Consider the following 19,995-nt stretch of genomic DNA (forward strand, 5'->3'; position numbering starts at 1 on the left):
ACAATCCTTCTCATGGACAATATTGATTGCTCTCTAAAGGTGCTCCAGAAATAATGCAACAAAGCATGCAAACACCTTTATCATTTAATTATATAGTAGTACCTCAGTCCTCGTTGGTAATCCATTCCAGAAGATGTGTCAAATACCAAAACCGATGGGTACTGGGAAAACCATGTGACTTACCATTTCATCTAGAAGAAATAGCGAGTCACGAGGCAGTTGACATCAGCAAGTTCTTCCTTGCATATTGACTACCAGGAGAAAGACAAGCACCAGGACAATATTTCTGCTTCAGAACACATTGAATACCAAATTCAATGAGTTTTGAAGCACTTGAGTGCCAAACTGTGCTCAGATTGAGGGGTCCTTGGTGCTCCCTGAGCTTGCTTGTTTTCTTGCAGAGATTTCATTACCCTAAGTAGGTAACATCATTAGTGCTAGTAAGTGCTGTTTGAAGTTGACCTTGGAGCTAATCTATGCTGATCTGAGTGCTAATTACTATTGTGTCTATCAATGGCTGATTTGTCAGAGTGCCAACTTGTTGCTGCAACAACCACTGTGTAGGACAAACAACAGAAGACTGGCGGAACACATCCATGAACACCAACTGGCAGTCAAAAGGCATGATGAAAGTTCTTTAATTTCACAACATATAGACAGATTTAACCACAGTTTCAATTGGGAAAATGTGACAATCCTAGACCAGGTCAAATCCAAAAATGCCAGGGAATTTCTAGAAGCCTGGCACTCTGACAAATCAGCCATCAATAGACACATAGACATTAACAATATCTATAGACCAGGCATGTCAAACTCACAATGTCATGTGATGTCACACGACGTATCGTGACTTTTTCCCCACTGCCAGCAATGGGGAGGGTACGGTTTCATCATGATGCATCCGGCTTGTGGGCCGGCAGTTTGACATGCCTGCTACAGACTATGCAAAAGAGACAATCAACCAGCCCTAAAGAGAAAAAGACTCCAGCACCTCCTCATCAGTAATCAGCACTCAGATCAGCTCCAAGATCAACTTCAGACCAACAATCAAGTAAGCAATACCCCAGTCAAGAAACTACAACAGAGCCATTAGTAAACAGCCCAACCAAAGAATCCTTAAGACCGCCCCCATCCACACAGACAGGCAAGACAGCTGACTATAAACAGAGCAAACAGCACTCCTTATTAGCACTGATGATATTACCTAGTTAGGGTAATGAAACATCTGCAAGAAAACAAGCAAGCTCAGAGAGCACCAAGGACCCTTTATTTCAACCCTCAGCTACAAATATTCTCCTTCATTGTGTACTCAGATTCCAGCTGGAATGTAGTGAATCTATCATTACTAAAAACATGCTTAAGAAAATCCAACTACAAAATTGTTTATTGCTACATGAGTCTCAGACATGAATTTAGCTTCGGAGAGGCCTGGAATAAACAGAGCAAGTTATCCTCTGCTATGATATGTCGTCTCAAATCAGCTCCAGAGAGGCTTCTATCAGTAAGGATCTGCCCAAGCAGCCTAAGATCTGTATCACTGGAGCACATCCAACCAGCCAGAGTGGGAGATAAGCAGGCATATATCATGTCCATTGCTTCCTAAAACCTAGAGCCCAAGAAGTGCTATTAATGTTGAATGCTATAAAGCAGGAGTCCCTAACCCCTGGTCCGTGGATCAGTACTGGGCCACGACATACCAGCAACTGAGCCGCACAAAGAAGCAAAGCCCCATCTGTGGGATGCAGGCAGCAGACAAAACCACGCGCCCTCCGGTCCGTGGAAAAACCTCTCTCCACATAACCGGTCCCTGATGCCCAAAAGGTTGGGAACCTCTGCTATAAAGGAAGAAAGGAACTGAATTTGCAACAAGATCCATCCATGTTAGATTATGTTTTAGCAGCGAGAGAATAGTGAGGTAAGAGACAAAGATACGTAATTAATTGGTTCAATCAAGCTGAAGACAAGGAAACACATCAAATCCTATTGGGAAAGACAGAAGTCAATGAGCAAAGCAACAGGTTTAGACCAGAGTGGAAGTGATGTATTTTTTTGCCTTCAGCACCCCCCCTGCAATTGATTTACTTGCTCTACCTGGGAAGATCGAACTGGATGCAAATAACACAACTGGGTGCTAAGATTGGTTTCAGCAATGCAAAATTCCTTTGTGTTCCTAAAGGTGCTTTTAAAAAAAATCTTTTTTAAAGAAGTAAATCCACTTTGAATGCTTTTAATATAAAAAGTGGGATCAAATTACATAAATAAAACTCCCCGAAAAGTTCTGAAAAAAAAGTCAATTCCTCCTTTAGTTCCAGAAAAGCAGAATTTCTAAGAAACCAGGAAAGGCTGTGAGAGAGTCTTTCAAAGTTCTCCTTCCCACCCCTACTTTTCTTTTCAATGTACCATGGCTACATAGCCTGCCTTTGTTGATTAACAAAGGCCTTTTAAAGAAACCAAGATCCTGAGATTCTCCCATGAATCTGCAATTTGAACAGGTGGTGCTTGCTTTGCAGACTTAAAAAAATAGTTAGAATCTCAATTGTTTTTCATATTTCAGATGAAATGCCAAGATTTCCAGAAATACCCCAGTTGAGAAAAACTATTTGGAACATAAAAAGATAAACCTATTTTTCTCCCTCTTCTCATTTGTATTTATTATGTCACTGAAAACTTAGCATTTAACTTCCCTTGGAAGTGGTAATTTTTTTAGATGCTATTTTTCATTTGCAATGAATGTACAAGTAGTTCTTGACTTATAACTATTCATTTAGTAACTATCTGAAGTTACAATAGCACTGAAAAAAGTGATTTATGACCATTTTTCGCACTTAAAACCATTGCAGAGTTCACATGGTTATGTGATCAAAATTCAGACCTTGGCAGCTGGTTTATATTTATGATGTTTGCAGTGGTCTGGAGTTACCGTATGTTGCTCATCTTTTGTGACCTTCTGATAACCAAAGTCAAAAGGAAGCCAAATTCACTTAACAATTGTGCTACTAACTTAACAACTGCAATGATTTATTTAACAACTGTGACAAGAAAGATTATAAAATGTGACAAAATTCACTTAACAACTGTCTTGCTTACAATGGAAATGTTGGGCTCTATTATGGTCATAAGTCGAGGACTCTATATTTTTCATGGTTCATTTCCAAATTAAAGAACCTAACTACCTCTTAGTTATCTGAGGGGGGGGGGGAAATAATTGACACAAGTAGGACTTAGTTATCATTTAGGGACTGGTTTACACTAAGCTGTATATCAAATGCAATACACACAAATGCTTTTCCTTCTGAAGAAGTCATTTCTGAAGTCACTTCTGAATAAAATGTCCTGTCAGTGTTTACTAGATCAATTGCTGAAACATATAATAGATTTCATCAGTGACCAAAGTGCAAATAACGGGGTCAAAGGTGCAAGATAAACACAATTTCAACGTGACTAATTTTAGTGTTCCAGTGAAAAATAACAACCTGCACTTTGTATGACTATCACAAATGACCACCAACAATATTGCAACACTACTGAAATAAATATGTAACAAATGCCCATTTCTCCTTATTTGGTCATTGTATAGTAGATTTCCTAAACATCTTGTAATTTTTTGGCTACCATATTGTGCTTGCATGCATTCTCTTGCACCTGGACTCAGCCCAGCAAATTTGTAAGGGTTCTGCAAAATAGGTTGCAAGGAACCTTGAAGGTGGTCATTTGTGGATAACCATGACACTGAGAAGTATCAGAATTTTTTTCCTCAGACTTCTGAGGTTTAGTGACCTCTTTCTTTTCAATCTAAGACAAACTTCCCTAACTTTTTGTTCTCAGGATCCATTCCAACTTTTAAAAATGATGGAGGGCTTTTGTTTAATGGGTTATATTTGTTGATATTTACCATATTAAAAAATAAATTTGACACATTTGTAAAATATTTACTGAATCAATCATATTATAAATCCATTATATGTGTCAGAACCCATTCTTTCCCCCGGGGGCGGGGGTAATCTATCTCATTTCTTTCCTAATTCATTTCTTTCTGAGGGTTCTGCCATTCTCCTGAGAGGGAGGGAGGAAGACTCTGTAGTATATTATTCTGCTTTGCTACAATGTATCCTTTCCAATGTTCCTACATATTTACTCTTTGAAGTGTCTCTCCCTTGATGTTATCCTAGGGTGAGAAAGGAATGTGCCTCTGGCCATCTAGCTTATCTCTAGCTGTGGAAGGGAAGGAGCGAAGACCCAACAACATCTTCACAAGCATGGGAATGGACCCCCGTTATCAACTTTATTCCCACAGCAGACTTAACACCTGGGGATTGGCCCATTCAAACTGACTGGATGAACCATTGGGGTGGGGTTATGCTTGGGACTCTTTTAACCTATTGATCTGAGCGGGAAACCCTATCATGCCTGCTATCAGCTTCTCCTAATAAAAATTCCTTTTGGAAAGAAGCTGTTCCAAGAGTCCTGCTTTCTTGGGATGAGGTTTCGAAGTGGGCCCTGACATGATGTTAATATAAATAAAAACCCAATATTTTTTAACAAAGAAAAATAACAAGAGCTGTTTTAAATTTTTGCAAATATCTGGCAAATAATTTTGATTTCCTGGAGAGTCTTGGACCATACTTTAAGAAACATTTGTTTAATAGGCCCTTTCTAAAATGTCATGATTATCAGATGTGAACTTAATTTTGCTCAGATAGCTCAAATCTAAGTCTTCGCTTAATGACAAACTGAGGCCATAACAGCATATTTAAGTAATATTGCTTTGTTAATAATGTTGAATGCAAAAGCTTATGTCAGCTTTTCTTTTATAATTGTTTATATGTCAAATTGATAATGGAAGTATTATGAGTCAGAGCGATCCATGATCAGTGATGCTATATTAACCTCTTTGAACAAGAGTTGTTATATAGATAGTTCTATATAACTTACAACATGGGTTTTCAAACTTGGCCCGCTGGCTGAGGAATTCTGGGAGTTGAAGTCCACAAGTCATAAAAGGGCCAGGTATGAAGACCCCTGACTTACAACTATAGTTGAGCCCAAAATTTCTATTACTAAGCAAGACAGTTCTTGTCAGTCTTGCCCTATTTTATGACATTTCTTGCCATAGTTGCAAGTGAATCACTGCATTGCACTGCAGTTAGTAACGGAGTTAGGTGAATCTGGTTTTCCTATTGACTTTGTTGTCAAAAGATTGCAAAAGTAATCACAGGTTCTGAGGACACTGCAGCCATCATTAATACATACCAACTGCAAAGCATCTGAATCCTGATCATGTGACCATGGGAATGCTGCAACAGTTGTAAAGTTAAAAACAGTCATCAGTCACTTTTTTCAGTGCTGTTGTAACTTTGAATGGTCACTAAATGAATGGTTGTAAGTCAAGGACTACCTGTAGCCACAGGTAGGTAAAGGTAAAGGTTCCCCCGCACATGCGTGCTAGTTGTTTCCAACTCTAGGGGCCGGTGCTCATCTCCGTTTCAAAGCCGAAGAGCCAGCACTTGTACGAGGATGTCTCCGTGGTCATGTGGCCAGCATGACTAGACACCAAAGGTGCACGGAACGCTGTTACCTTCCCACCGTAGTGGTCCCTATTTTTCTACTTGCATTTTTACGTGCTTTTGAACTGCTAGGTTGGCAGAAGCTGGGATGAATAACAGGCGCTCACTCTGTTATGCAGCACTAGGGATTTGACCCGCCAAACTGCCGATCATCTGATCGATGAGCTCAGCGTCCTAACCCACTGAGCCACTGCATCCCTTTTGTAGCCACAGGTAGTTTAAGCCAATTTCCTCTAGTTAATTTTATAGATTGTCTTGAGTATCAGATAATCTGTATACCTGGTATTTCTAAGAATCTCCCTAATTTTAAATGTATAAGACATCTAGTCAACTAGTATTAAAGCACTTAGGTAGAGAAGGGTTTCAGCTTTAAAGAATGAGAAGCAGACAGATGGAGCCAAGGAATTTCTAGCAAAGCACCCATAAATGAACGAAGCTTGTGTCTTCCCATCTAAAGAGCTACAGTATTCAAAATGTGGACTCAGTATATCTATAAAGAAGATGAAACACATGGAACTTGATTTTCCTGCTCCACTAATATTTATTGTTACAGCTACAATAATGTGTAAAGCTTACTGACTACATCACACTTTATGGACTTGTATTTCCAAAATGTTAACAGGTACAGATAATGCTTAAGTTACAAATGTAATAGAGCTTGCCAATTACGTTCATAACCTGACGATTCATTAATTGGATCATGTTAAATGATCATGATCCCTCTCTGCTTTACCCAATGCATTGGGTAATTGAATGCACAGGTCATTAAGTGCACATGAGGTATCTCAGGATGGGGAAAGCCATGGGGGGCCTAGTGCTTCAGACCACCCAAGGACTCCCAAGACCCACTGAGATATCTCATGCTTTCCCCCCCCCGCCCCTTCCATCCTACCCACCAGGTCACTTACCTTTTAAAGTTCCCAATGATCAAGCGGGCTGTCTCCTCTCCAGCCTCTCTGCCATGGTTTCTTTATCTACTTATGGCACTCCAAAAGTGGAGCAGTAAGAAAAGAGGAAAACCAGGGCTGACTCACGGAGGCTGCCTGTGCATGGCACCTGATCTGCTTTTGGTGTGCCAGGCAGCCTCGGTGAGTCTGAAGGAGTGTGAGACTGCACCCCCAAAGGCTTCTTTTCTCTGTGCCAAAAGCTTTTGCAAAGGCTTCAGGGGAGCAATCTTATACTGCTTGAAGCCTTCCATCCCTTTGCAAACACTTTTGGTGCAGAGAAGTCTGAAGGAACGCATGACCATGCCCCAAAGACTTCTCTTCTCACCAAAACGATTACAAAGGCTTCAGTAGAGCGATCTTGCATTGCTTGAAGCCTTCCATCCCTTTGCAAAAACTTTTGGCATGGAGAAGAGAAGCCTGAAGGACTGTGAGACTGTGCCCCAAGGGCTTCTCTTCTCTATGCCAAAAGTTTTTGCAAAGGGATGGAAGCTTTCCATCCCATTGTAAAAAAAAAAGTGGATTAGGTGTCCTTCATAGGCAGCTTCAGTAAACAGGGTTTGCTCATCCCAATCTGCTTTTGCTCTCACCTTTTCACTTTTTGAGTGCCAGGAGCAGGAAAAGAAACCATGCTGCTGTACAAACCCTGCAGCAGAGAGGCTGGAGAAGAGACAGCTTGCTTGAGGAGAGAGAAGGAGCAGTCAGCCTGTTCTGGAACTCTGGATCTTGGAAAGGTAAGTGAGCAATTGATTGGTAATGGAGTGGGGAGGAGCCAGTGGGCTACCATAGCAGAAACAGTGCCTGTTAGGCCCCTGTGGGGGTTGGGAATAGGCAGGGGAAATGTTGCAATGTCTCTGTGGTCAGTCGTAAGGGTGAACAACTGCCTTGGTGCTACTGTTGCTACGTGAACTGTCGTAACTCGAGGACTACAAGTATAAAAACACTAAGGATAAACATATGGATGTTAATATGCAGTCTTATGCAAATTATGCAAGCAAGGAAAAGGAAAATCAGAAGAATAGTGCTTTCATTGAAGGAATATATTCCCTCTTGCTCTTTATTAAATTTAAAAAGGGAAAAATCAAAAGAAAATACTAATTGTGAGATATATTAATTACTTCAATGTGAACTTAAAAGTTTTCAGTGATGGGGCATGGCTACAGAGGCCTCATTTTGGTCATAATGTTGAATTTCTAATGTAAGTACCCTTTCTGAAAAAAAATGTTTTTGTGAAAACTCGCTAAATGAATGTTCGTACATGGGGGATTTACCTGTAACTCCAGAAAATTTAATGAGGTTGCCTAAAAACATCTTCACTGCTCTTCTGCTGAGAAAGAGCCCATTTAGAGCTGGACAAGGAAACAAGGAACACAAGACAAGTGCAGACCTGTTTCCCAATACTGCAAAAACTTTCTCTTACTACATCTCATCGCTGCACCAAACTGACTTTATACTTTAAAAAATCGTTTTCTCACCACTGTTGGTGCATTCACCACAGAGAGATTATAACCATAGAGGAAGGAGGATCCAAAGGCTCCAGCCAAAGATGCTGTTATAAGACTAATAGACCAGTCCTGAAATGTAAACGGAATACTGTTAGAGTACAGAGAAACAACAGAAATTGCAAATAAACACTACTTGCAGAAATACAAATTGGAAAATCTTATTTTTCTAAACCAAAATTACTGAGAAATTGTCTTTCTTCAGGAATTTACATGAAAATGTATTTAATTAGGGGACGTAATAAAATAGAACAATTCCTTAGGAGGCACCTAAGAAATTGAGCAACCTGTCTATTCAAATCTGTTTACTCCAGCCTTCTCCAGCTTGAGGAACTGCTGATGTTCTAAGTCTATGATTCCAAAAAAATTCAATTCAGGGTAGCCCATGATGGGCTGCTGGTAATTCTTGGAGTTGTACATATGGGAAAATCTGAAATATGAGTCAGGATCAGAATTCCTGAAATACGCTGTTGATTCATTTCATGAGTGAGTTTTCCATAACATTTCTCTTAATCATTTCCAGAGAACCATTTTCCTATTTTTTTAAATTCTTAAGGAAAAAGGATTCAGTTTCCAACAAGTGCGAAAACCTGCAACAATTCCTTTTATAATAATTTTGCTCAGCCTCCACAAAATGTAATGCCCACATGTACAAACCCCCTCACTTCTAGATAGCCTGAACAAGGGTCACTCTCTCCTAGCATAATCAAAATCTAGAGCAATTACAGTGATGTAATCTTTATCACAGTAATGGGTCTCATTAAAACAAAAACAGGATGGAGTAGACTTCTAAAAATGGCCAGAGATAAATTATCCATTTACAATTACAAAAAATAATGAATTGCCATATTCTGTGCTAAGCCTGAAGCCATCCTTGACATCAGATGATTATTTGAACACCCATTGGATATTCAGACAAACAGAAGACAGGGTATTCTCTCCTAACAATAGTTGAGATTTATAGAGAAGGGTGCATTGCTTTCTTGAAACACAGAACCTTGTAGAAAAATTTGAATCACAGATTGCCTGGTTCAGTCTCCAAAGTAATTACATTTGGGTAAAGTATGTACCTGGTACATCTATGCACTTCTATTTTGGATATGAATCCCATTAAGGTATTTTACCCCAGTTTCCTTGGGATTATTTCATCTTTTAGTCAACAAGCCCAGGCAAAAATTCTTACTTGCAATAAAGACTATTGAATGTTAATTTGGCAAAAACTGCATGTTGGAAAAACAAAAAAATATGAAAAATCCTTGTAGTGATTTATACTCTATGCCATCACATAGCAATCTAATCTATGACAGTAAGAGGAATAAGCAAGTAAACAAATGCCATTTATCAGCATTATTTTATTTATTTATTTATTTTATTACATTTATATACCGCCCTTTCCCTGAGGACTGTTTATAAACTGAGTCCAGGGAAAAAAAACTAGTAATACAGCTGCAGTAGGTTGGGTGTGAACACTAAGTAATGGTAGCTTCCAGAAACTTAAGTGCCCAATTTATCAAAGTTGAAAACTCAAGCTGCTCAAATAAGAAACAATGTCAGGAACCCCTTCAATGTATCTTTTCAGGGCTCTGCCATTCTAGTGAGAGGGGGAGGTTTTTCTTGGCTGGGAGGGGGCTTGTGGTTGTATTTCCTCTACTTTGTTCTTTCTCAACTTTGATGTATCTCTTTGGGTGTGAAATGGAGAATGGAATGTGTCAGGGGCCATCTGTCTTATCTTCACTCTGTTGTGAGATCCAGTGAAGCACCTGGGAACTGTCCCTTACCAGCTCTGGTTCTCATAACAACTTTGTATCTGTGGAGTGGCTGGAAGCAAACTGGACAATTGAGCTCTGGGGTTGTTGTTAGCTGCGAAGTTGTGTCCAACTCATCGCGACCCTATGGACAACGTTCCTCCAGGCCTTCCTGTCCTCTACCAGAGCTCTGGGGTAGGGTTTTGTAAAATGAAAGTTTTAATGTAGCAATTTGCACAGGGAAACTTTCGTTCTTACTTTGCTCTCTTGCTATCACTATCTCTCAATAAAAGTTCCTTTTGAAACAATGCCTTTTCAAGAGTTCTGCCTTCTTGGGAGGAGTAGTCAAGGCAGGACCTTACATTAAGCAAGATCTGCAAAAAGATCAACCCAGAGAGGCAACTGCTGTACTGTGAGAACCATGCATCATGTCCCTCCATGAAGCGAACAAGATGAGACCAAGTGCTGGGGAGAGTCCTCTGTGAAGACCCACCCAAAAGAAAGTTCCTATGGTTGGATGGAAGAAATAGTAAATACAGAAAGCTCCATGAAGCTGAGATGGTTGATCGGAGTAGGGAAGAGAGAGAAGAGTGGGAAGAAAAAGCCCAGCAAGTAACATTCACTCTAGGAAGCCAGAAGAAGGGCTGGAAGCAGGAGATGGAGTCACTCTCCAATGACTGGAACGAATCTGAAGAAGAGCAGGAGTCGACCGACCAGATCCTGAAACAAGCCACACAATACATGGAAGAGGCCTTTCAGCAAAATCCAGGCAGCACAGGAGCAAAAGGAAGGATCAACTGGAAGAAACCAAGTATGGAAGGAGTGAATCAGGAGTGACCGAAGCCATGGCAGAGACAACTGGATCTACGGGAATAATGGCAGCCTGCAACCCCCTAGAGGAAGAGACCCACAAAGGAATCAAAGCTGGTTTACCTGGCTCATGTGTTCACCTACATGCAAGTGTATGGGAGAACCCTCCCCAGTGAGGAAGCCAGAGTCAGGGTCGTCATCCTAGCCCTGGAACTGCAGCTCAGTGGATGGTTACCCTTCACAACTGCAACTCAGCAGATCTCCAAAACTTTAACCATTTCTTGACCACCCTGAGAAAGAGGTTCAAAGACCACCTGGCTGATTGGAAGGCACAGGATCAAATAAAGACCATGAGGCAGGGGCATCCACCAGTGGCTGAGTAGACAGAGGAGTTCTGAGACTTGGCATCCTTCCTCAAGTGGCCCAAAGACATCCTAATCAGCTGTTTCCAGGATGGGCTAAATGCATGCGTGGTTAGGGGTGCCCTGGTTTGATTACATGACTGGTGCCTCCTGGCCAAGGAGGTAGAGATTGACCAGCACCACAACCCATATCGTTCTGGAAAAATGTGTAAATGGTCCCCACCAGAGAAAAAGAGAGAAGCAACAAAAACCTTGGCTATGCCCCCCCCCCTTGACAGCCTGCTTCAAATGTGGCAAAGAGGGTCATCCTGCTGTGGAATGCCGCAGATAAACTCTGACCAAAAGAGGCAATCAGCAATCTGAAGGAAAGCTGACTAAGCCCAGCCTATGTCAGAAAGATATGGCCCTGAGGAGCACAGAGTTCGTGGAGTTCCATCCAACCCCATAACCAGGGAGTGGAACTCTGACCCCACCAGGAGATGAACCCAGGACGCCAGAAGGTGATTACAATGATTACTGATTGGTAAGTGGGCTGATTGCACCAATGACCATGCCCATAGAACTGTTAATTCCAGGCAGAGAAGGAAAAGTGATCCTGGATGCATCAGATGCCTGGTTAGCCCAGCCCTGGAAGGGAAATTAAGGGTCCAGTTAAAGAGGTTAAAAAACCCCATCTTCTTCTGCTTAATGGGTCCATCACAGGGGGCATCCAAGCCATGCTAGCTACAGAAACCCCTGGAGTTAAACATAGGGAACCATTTTAAACTTTAACATTCATCTTGGCACCTGGAATGGAGTGGCCTCTTGTCCTGGGGTTGGGTGGCTGAAAAAATGGAACCCACTGATAGACTGAAGAGAGGGATGTTTGAAATTTCCCAGAGAAAAGAACCTGTTGCTGAGCAAACAAATCTGCCCCAGAAAAGAACAGATCAGGGAAATAGTGGCCACTTTGTGTGGCAAGGCCATGCAAACCGTACCCAGGGAGTACCCGGATCTGACTGAGGTTTTCAGTGAAAGGTGTTCAGATGAACTGGCTCCCCAATGCACCATTGACTGTGATATCAAGATCATTCCTGGGGCAAAGTTACCAAAGCTGAAGCTTTATTCAATGACTCCCAGGGAATTGAGCGAACTACATAGATTCATTGACAAAAACCTGGCCCATGGGTTCATACAACTAGCCTGTACCTGTGCTGTTCAGGGAGAGGAAGGATGGTTCTCTTCATCTCTGCATGGACTATAGGGATCTGAACACACTATGTGTAGAAAATGTGTACCCCCTGCCTATCATGAAAGATATACTGGCCCACCTATCAAAAGGGAAAATATTTTCTAAATTGGACCTGTGGGAGGTGTATTATAGAGTTAGGATTAAGGAAGGGGACGAATGGAAATCTGCTTTCAACTGCCCCCTTAGAGTGCTCCCTTTTGGTCTGCAAAGGGGAACAGATGTGTTCGTGCAGCTAATCAACAAGGTGCTCCATGAGCACCTGTATAAGGGAGTTTTGGTATACCTGGATGATATATTAATTTACACCAAAACAAAGGCCAAACACATCAAGTTGGCCAGAACGGTCCTGAACTAAGCAAAGCTCTACACAAAATTATCAAAGTGTGAATTCCACAAAGAGAAAATTGACTACCTGAGTTACAGGATTTTGTATGACGGGGTGGAGATGGACCCAGAGAAAGTACACACTGTCTTAGATTGGGTAGCCTCCTTTATGGTGATAAAGCAGCTACAAAGCTTCCTGGCCTTTGCAAATTTCTACCGACAGTTCATCCCCTCTTTCACCCAGATCACTTTACCTATCACAAATGTGTTAAAAACAAATAAACCGAGACCCAATAACCCCCTGAAGTGGACTATGGAATGCCAAGTGGCATTTGAAAAATTAAAAAGACTTTTCTCAGCAGAGCCAATTCTGAGTTCTAGTTCTCATCCTCAAACAAAGGGGGGACAGAACAAAAAACTCAGTTCTAGAACAAACCTTAGATATTTTATCAACTATCAACAGGACAATTGGATCGACCTCCTGCCATTTGCTGAAGTGGCATACAACAATACTATTCATTCTAGCACTGGATACACTCCCTTTCAATAGCTACAGGGCAGGTGTTTAAACCAATGCCAGAACTGCCTACTAATGAACCTGGAATCCCTTCTCTTAAGGAATGAATGTATCAATTACAAAACACCTGGCCAATAGTAAGGAAAGCTTTGGACAAAGCCAGGGATGCCTAAAAACTCAAGCAGATAAAAGAAGAATAAAACCCAAACTTTCCACCTCAGGGACAGGGTTTACCTATCCACTAGATTCTTGTAGTCACTTCGACCTTCAAAGAAGCTGGGGCCCAGGTTTGTAGGGCCCTTTCCCATCAAATGTATTATAAACCCAGTCACTGTGGAGTTAGAACTCCCAAAACCATTAAGGCAAATTCACCATGTTTTCCACTGTAGTTTACTAAAACCAGAAATAACCTTGCCTTTAAGGCCAAAACCTGTTCCCACACCATAACCTATTATGATTGAGGGGAGCAGCACTTTGAAATCAAAGAAATAATAGATTCCCATAGGCACCATGGGGCTGTCCAATATCTGGTGGCTTGGAAAGACCTTCCAGCCTCCCAAAATGAATGGGTATATAAGAAGCATATTAGAGTCCCAAGATTACTCAATTTTTTCATGTTACTTATTCAGATAAATCTAATTAACATATTATTCTCTTTTTGCTACTTTATTATTTTTGTTTCTATAGGCAGACCTCTTTCTTTTAAGGGTGGCAGCATGTTAGGAACCCCTTCAATGTCTCTTTCTGGGGCTCTGCTATTCTAGTGGGAGGGGGAGGTTTTTCTCTACTTTGTTCTTTCTCAACTTTGGCTTATCTCTTTGGGTGTGAAATGGAGAATGGAATGTTCCAGGGTCTATCTGCCTTATTTCCACTCCACTGACAGATACCTTATCAGCTCTGGTTCCCATAACAACTTCGCACTTGTGGATTGGCTGGACGCAAACTGGTCAGTTGGGCTCTGGGGTGGGGTTTTGTGAAATGAAAGTTTTAATGTAGTATTCACATAGGAAAACTTTAGATCTTGCTTTGATCTCTTGCTATCACTATCTCTCAATAAAAGTTCCTTTTGAAACAATGCTTGTTTCCAGAGTTCAGCTTTCTTGGGAGGAGTACTTAAGGCAGTATCTTACAAAAAAGTTTTTCATGGAGAGTACAATCCTATCCAAAGTCTTGCCGAGGAAGACATATTTCTGTCTTATCTAATTTAAGTATTTTATGGCCTCATTCAGCCCTTGACCTTCTAACAGTGGAGGGAAAGACTGAGTTGCATATCAGCTACATTTTGATGGAATGGGAAACACTGGAGCAGCTCAACAAAGCTGGAGGAGAAATGAGAAAATGAGAAAAGCTTCACAAAAAGCAGAACAATAGGTTTTCTTGAGCTTTCCTCTTCTGGAGTCATTTAAACAAAGGCCATAATAGTATTGCATTTAGCACTCAAGAATCTTTAATTTCACTTAGTACCATAGTTTCTGTCTTCCAAATTTAAGCTGAAAAACTGCTGGAATGAACCTAGGGAGAATTTGTAATTAGTAATTGGGGAGGTATAGGCCGCTTGTTCTTCCCCCAGCCCATTTTTCAAGCATCCCATTTTTTTTCTATATAAGGGCTTTTGCCATCAAAGGATACAAAATAGCAATGTTAGCCTTCCAAATCTGGGATATACTTTCTAGTCAAAACTAACTGCAGCTAGTCCTTGACTGACAACCACAACTGAGCCCAACATTTCCATTGCTAAACAAGACAATTAAGTGATATTTTATTTTATTTATTTTCCTTTTTTGCCACAGTTATTAATTGAATCACTACAGTTATTAAGTGAATCTGGCTTCCCCCACTGACTTTGCTTGTCAGAAGCCAGCTGGGAAGGATACAAATGATGATCACATAACCCCAGGGCACTGCAACTGTCATAAACACATGCCCAGTTCCCAAGTGCCTGAATTTTGTTCACGTGACTATGAGGATGCTGCAACAGTTGTTAAGTGTGAAAACTAGTCATAAGTCACTTTTTTCAGTGCCGCTGTAGGTTTGAACAGTCACTAAAACAAATGGTTGTAAGTCAAGAACTATCTATAGTTCTTTCTGCTCCTCCAGTGACATCACTGCATTATTACACATGTCCTTGCTAAGCCTGGAGACAGTGACACTCCCCCCAAAGAAATAAGTTTTTTTCCATAGTTGGAAGAAAAAAGAAAAGATAAAGCATAGCTCTCCCATGGAACAATGCTGTTTGTCTCTGCTTTAAAGCACGCTTTCTGAACCTGAAATTTATCAGGCCTCACTTCCTCAACAACCAGTGCCCCAAAACCTGAGCAGGAACAAGTTTACTTTCTATTGAGAAAAAGGACAGAACACCTGTGTGATTTCATTTTTCATGATACAGATTCATTTTTACATAAAACTAAAAATAAAGAGAATGAAGAGAAATTGGAGTGTCATTTAAATCCCCAATGAAGTTTATGTGGGAAGGATTTGGGGTGGATTTTGCAAGGCTCCCTGGTGAATTCTTGGGAGATATGAGCAAAAGCAATAGGTCTTGTAGTACAGAGACTGGCCACTTTTAGGGCTGACAATGCATGTATATCCCCTCCACTTAAGAATTATTAGGCCTAGCCAGGTCCCTCCTATTCCCTCTCCAACAATGAGTTGAGAGCTGGGAGGGAAGTGAGTCAGGGCTGCAGAAAGTGAAACTGGAAGGTAAAATAGGCTGCTGGGATTTAGAATGGATGGGCAGGTGAGGTGCACCATTTCATTTGCATAAAGGGCCAGGGCAATCACAACTGAGCCCAAAATTTATGTTTCTAATTGAAACATTTGTAAAGTGAGTTCGCCCCATTTTATGACTTTTCTTGCCACAGTTGTTAAGTGAATCATTGCATTTCTTAAGTTATAACCTTGTTAAGTGAATCTGGATTCCCCATTGACTCTGCTTGTCAGAAGTTTGCAAAAGTTGATCACACTACCCCAGGTCACTGCAATTGTCATAAATATGAACCAGTTGCCAACATCTGAATTTTGATCATGTGACCATGGAGATGCTGTAACAGTCTTAAGTGTGAAAAATGGTCATGTCACTTTTTAAAATGCCATTGTAACTTTGAATGGTCACTAAATGCACTATTATAAGTTGAGGACTACATGTATTATGCCGGGCTGCATTCTCTTCCTTTCCATCCGCCTAATAATAACCCACATCATCTCCCTGAAGATCTCCAATACTGTCTGTTGGGCAGAATTTTTAGCTCTGAAGCCAACAGCTGCAGTACTAAAGTTCTCTTAAATTCTGCTGTTCCCTAACCTCCTTTAACTTCTCTAATACCTTTCTCTCTGCACCTTTTCTAACCCCCTCCCCAGCTCGTCTGCAGGAAAGAAACCCGATTCCCTCTGAGCGCCAGTCAGCGAGAACCACCTCCACCCACCCACTCCGACCCCCGCCTCTCCACGCGTGCCAGAGGTGCGCTCCGCAAAGCAATTGCTCTATCAAGATTCCTCCCAGTTTTCTAGGGAATCGATTCCGCCATTCCGAAACGGTAGGAAAGAGATGTCCCGGAATCCGAGCCGACACCAAGCTTGCTCTTCTCCTTCCTGGTACTTGAGAGACCCCGGCTCTTGCAGAGGAAGGCGGCGAGCCTGTGGGTCAAGAGGAAGAGGGCGCGGCACCTGTCACCGGAGACTCCAGCTGTGTGGCCGAAGCTGGGGCTCTCGGCTTCTTTCCCAGGGAAAGGCGAATGCCGTCGGGTGCCGCTTCCTTGGGAGCGAGTCCTGGACGAGTCACTTCCAAGGAAGCGGGCGCGCACAGGTTGCGCTGCTGCAGCCGAGCCACGTGGATTGCTGAGCAAGATGGCTCTCCTTCCCCGCGAGCTCGCGCTTAGCTACTCACGTTTCTCCCTCGTTGGCTACGCGCTGCGACGAGGGGCACCAGGTTGGTCATGTTCGACGGCTGCTTCGCCTTGGCCTGCGCGCGTGGGCGCCCGCGACTGCCAGCTCCTCTACCTGTGTCCCCAGCATGCGGGCGGGGCGCCGAAAAGGTGGAGCCCGGAGCCAGTTGCCGCGTGCTACAAGAAAAAGTGCGGCTTGGAGCCCAGGCACAGATCCAGGCCTCCATTCTCAGGTTGCTGGGGAGCCAAGCAAGAAAGGCAGGCTTGGGATTGCCGCCTCCTTGTCCTGCAGGGGACCTCTGGCAGGCGGCTTGGCCAGGTGGGGGATTTTCTCCAGAGGACTGGGATTTTCCCAATTTGAAAAAGAGTTCCAGTGTCAGGATGAGTTTGCACTTGGCTTTTATGTCCCTGTTCATTCATCTAAAATTTGCCACTTTAAGGAGAGACTATAAGAGCATTCCAACTGTCACTTGTTCTTTGAATCCCAAAAATCTGGAATATAAGATCAAAATCATACTTATGCTATCTAGTGATGGGTGGTGTATCTTTACAAGGGAAATTGTTTCCCTCAAATTCCACCTCCAACTTAAATTTAGCAAACTGCCTCTCATGTGAGGGGATTTAATTTAATTTAATTTAATTTATTAATATTTCTATACCGCCCTTCTCCCTGAGGACTCAGGGCGGTGTACAGGGCAAGAATAAAACACAGAAATGTACAAAAATTAAAAGATAATTAAATGCATGCCCGATTAAAATACAATAGATACATAGTAAAAAAACCCAATAAAAATGATAAAAAAAAACCCACCAATCCCCCCTCAGGCCAGGGAGGGGGGTAGGAGCTGTGCTGCATAAAAGATCTTACATCTACAGTCCACTTACAAGGTAGATATGTTTGCTGACAAAACCAAATTATTTGGGGAGTTTCAAATTGAGGCAGTGAATACTTCCAGAAAAATACCTCCATACAACAAGAAAGACGATATATATATACATATACACATAAATATACGTATATATAAAGTGAGGATCCTGAGAGCAATGGATGTTTCCATTGAATAAAGAGAATAAACTAGAGTTTGCTAGTGTAACTCAACAGGAGGAAAGAAGAGAGGAGGAACCAGAAAAACTGTAAATGCTAAGGGATTGCATTCTCCATCTTCTAACAAGAATGTTTGGCAATATTGTACAAAGTTATTAAATAACTGCTTCCTGCTGAGTAAGTGGAGAATGTAGGAGGAATGTATGGCAGCCAGATTCCAGTGACTGGTCAACTGAAAGCAGAGGAAATCTTAATGTATCTTCTCTTTAAATCAATAGCACCTAGTAAATTAATCTGAAAGCATGGAAAAGAACAGGAAGAAATAAAAGCTTTTATTGGTGGTACCTTAAACAGGGAAAGGGAACCTGTCTTAATAAACTATGGAGTTGAAACAAGTGCCGGCGTGTCGTAGTGCTTCAGGAAATAATCAGATTGGAGTAGCAAGTGGACCAATTTGCTTGATATGAGAGAACTAAATTTTAGGGATCAAAGGAAAGAGAAGGAATTTGATTAGAAGCAACATTCTTGAGAAGTATGGTGTCAGGTGCCCTTTTTTGGGTGCCCTGCCATTCTACTGGAGGGGGGAGGACGCTGCTGCAGGGGAGCACTGTTTGCATGCTTTCGCTTTTGCTGTAACCACATGGGAATTAGGGAGGGGGATCATCTTTGGAGATGGAACGGACTCCCTCCCAACTGGTTCCAGTCTGGCTCCAAGGTTGTTGTGCCCTGAGGATGACCCATTACTATCCTGTATGACAGCATTCTCAAAACAGCCTTGTGACAATGTATTGGCTGCTGGTGGACTGGTCAAAGGGTTGGGTTTCAAAGTGGGAAGAATAGCTTGGTGCTTTGCATGGGAATGTTAGATTCCGCTTGACCTTACTGCAACCACTGTTTCTCAGTAAAAGTCCTTTTGATTAACCATATGGCATCAAGAATCGTACTTTCCTCAGAGGGCCAGTTTGGGCAGGTCCCTACACATGGTCAGTAGAAGAGAGCAACAGTCTGAAGCTCAGTAGTCTTAAAGTGCTAAGGACATTATCTCAGCCTTAGACTAGAACAGAGCTGGAAGGGACCTTGAAGGTCTTCTAGTCCAGCCCCCTACTCAAGCAGGAGAAACTATACCATCTCAGAAATGTGATTGTCTAGTCACTTCTTAAAAATCTCTAGTGATGAAGTACCCATGATTCCTGGAGGCAAACTATTCCACTGGTTGATTGTCCTCACTGTCAGGAAGTTCCTCCTTAATTCCAGGTTGCTTCTCTCTTTTATCAGTTTCCAAACACTGTTTCTCATCCTTCCCTCTGGTGCTCTGGTGAACAATGTGACCCCCTCTTCCTTGTGACAACCCCTCAAATACTGGAATACTGGTATCATGTTGCCCCGGTTTCTTCTTTTCTTTAGATTAGCCAAACCCAAGTCCCACAGCCGTTCTTCGTATGTTTTAGTCTCCAGGCCTTTCATCATCTTAGTTGCTCTTCTCTGAATTTTTTCCAAACTCTCAACATCTTTTCTGTGATATCATGACCAAAATTGGCTGCAGTATTCCAGGTGTGGTCTTACTAATACTTTGCGTGATCTTGATTATGCCTCTGTTTATACAACCCAGGATTGTATTAGCTTTTTTGGTTGCTGCTGCACACTGCTGGCTCATAGTCAAGTGATCGTCTACTAGGACTCCAAGGTCCCTCTCACACTTACTGTTTTTAAGCCAGGTCTCACCCAATATGTATTTGTAACTTTGATTTTTCCTGCCTAAATGTGAAACCTTGCTCTTCTCTACATTGAAACTCATTTTGTTGGATAGGACCCATTGTTCAAGTTTGTCAAGATCTTTTGGGATCCTGACTTTGTTTTCTGGGGTGTTGGCTACTCCTGTCAGTTTGGTGTCATCTGCAAACTTAAATTCCCTCATCTGCCATTTAAGAAGATATTGAAGAGTACTGGGCCTAAGGGAGAACCTTGTGGTACCCCACTGCTTATTTCTCTCCATGTGCATGTAGTGCCATTGAGGACTACTCATTGAGTACGGTTTGTCAACCAGCTACAGATCCATCTGATGGGGAAGTT

General features: G+C 41.9%; 1 protein-coding gene across 1 annotated transcript in view; it reads right to left on the reverse strand.

Annotated features, from left to right (window-relative positions):
• The window catches only part of SLC2A9 (solute carrier family 2 member 9), a 62,491-nt gene extending 45,493 nt beyond the window's left edge, over nucleotides 1-16,998 (reverse strand). The window contains exons 1-2 of the mRNA XM_083366930.1: nucleotides 16,883-16,998; nucleotides 7,984-8,082 (exon numbers count right to left, since the gene is read on the reverse strand). Of these exons, the coding sequence (XP_083223056.1) occupies nucleotides 7,984-8,082; nucleotides 16,883-16,933 (150 nt within the window). The 5' untranslated portion in view covers nucleotides 16,934-16,998. The remainder of the gene's footprint in view (nucleotides 1-7,983; nucleotides 8,083-16,882) is intronic.
• Between the last annotated feature and the right edge of the window lie 2,997 nt (nucleotides 16,999-19,995).

Source organism: Vipera ursinii, assembly GCF_947247035.1.
Source record: "Vipera ursinii genome assembly, chromosome: 7".
In the NCBI taxonomy this organism is placed as follows: Eukaryota; Metazoa; Chordata; class Lepidosauria; order Squamata; family Viperidae; genus Vipera; species Vipera ursinii.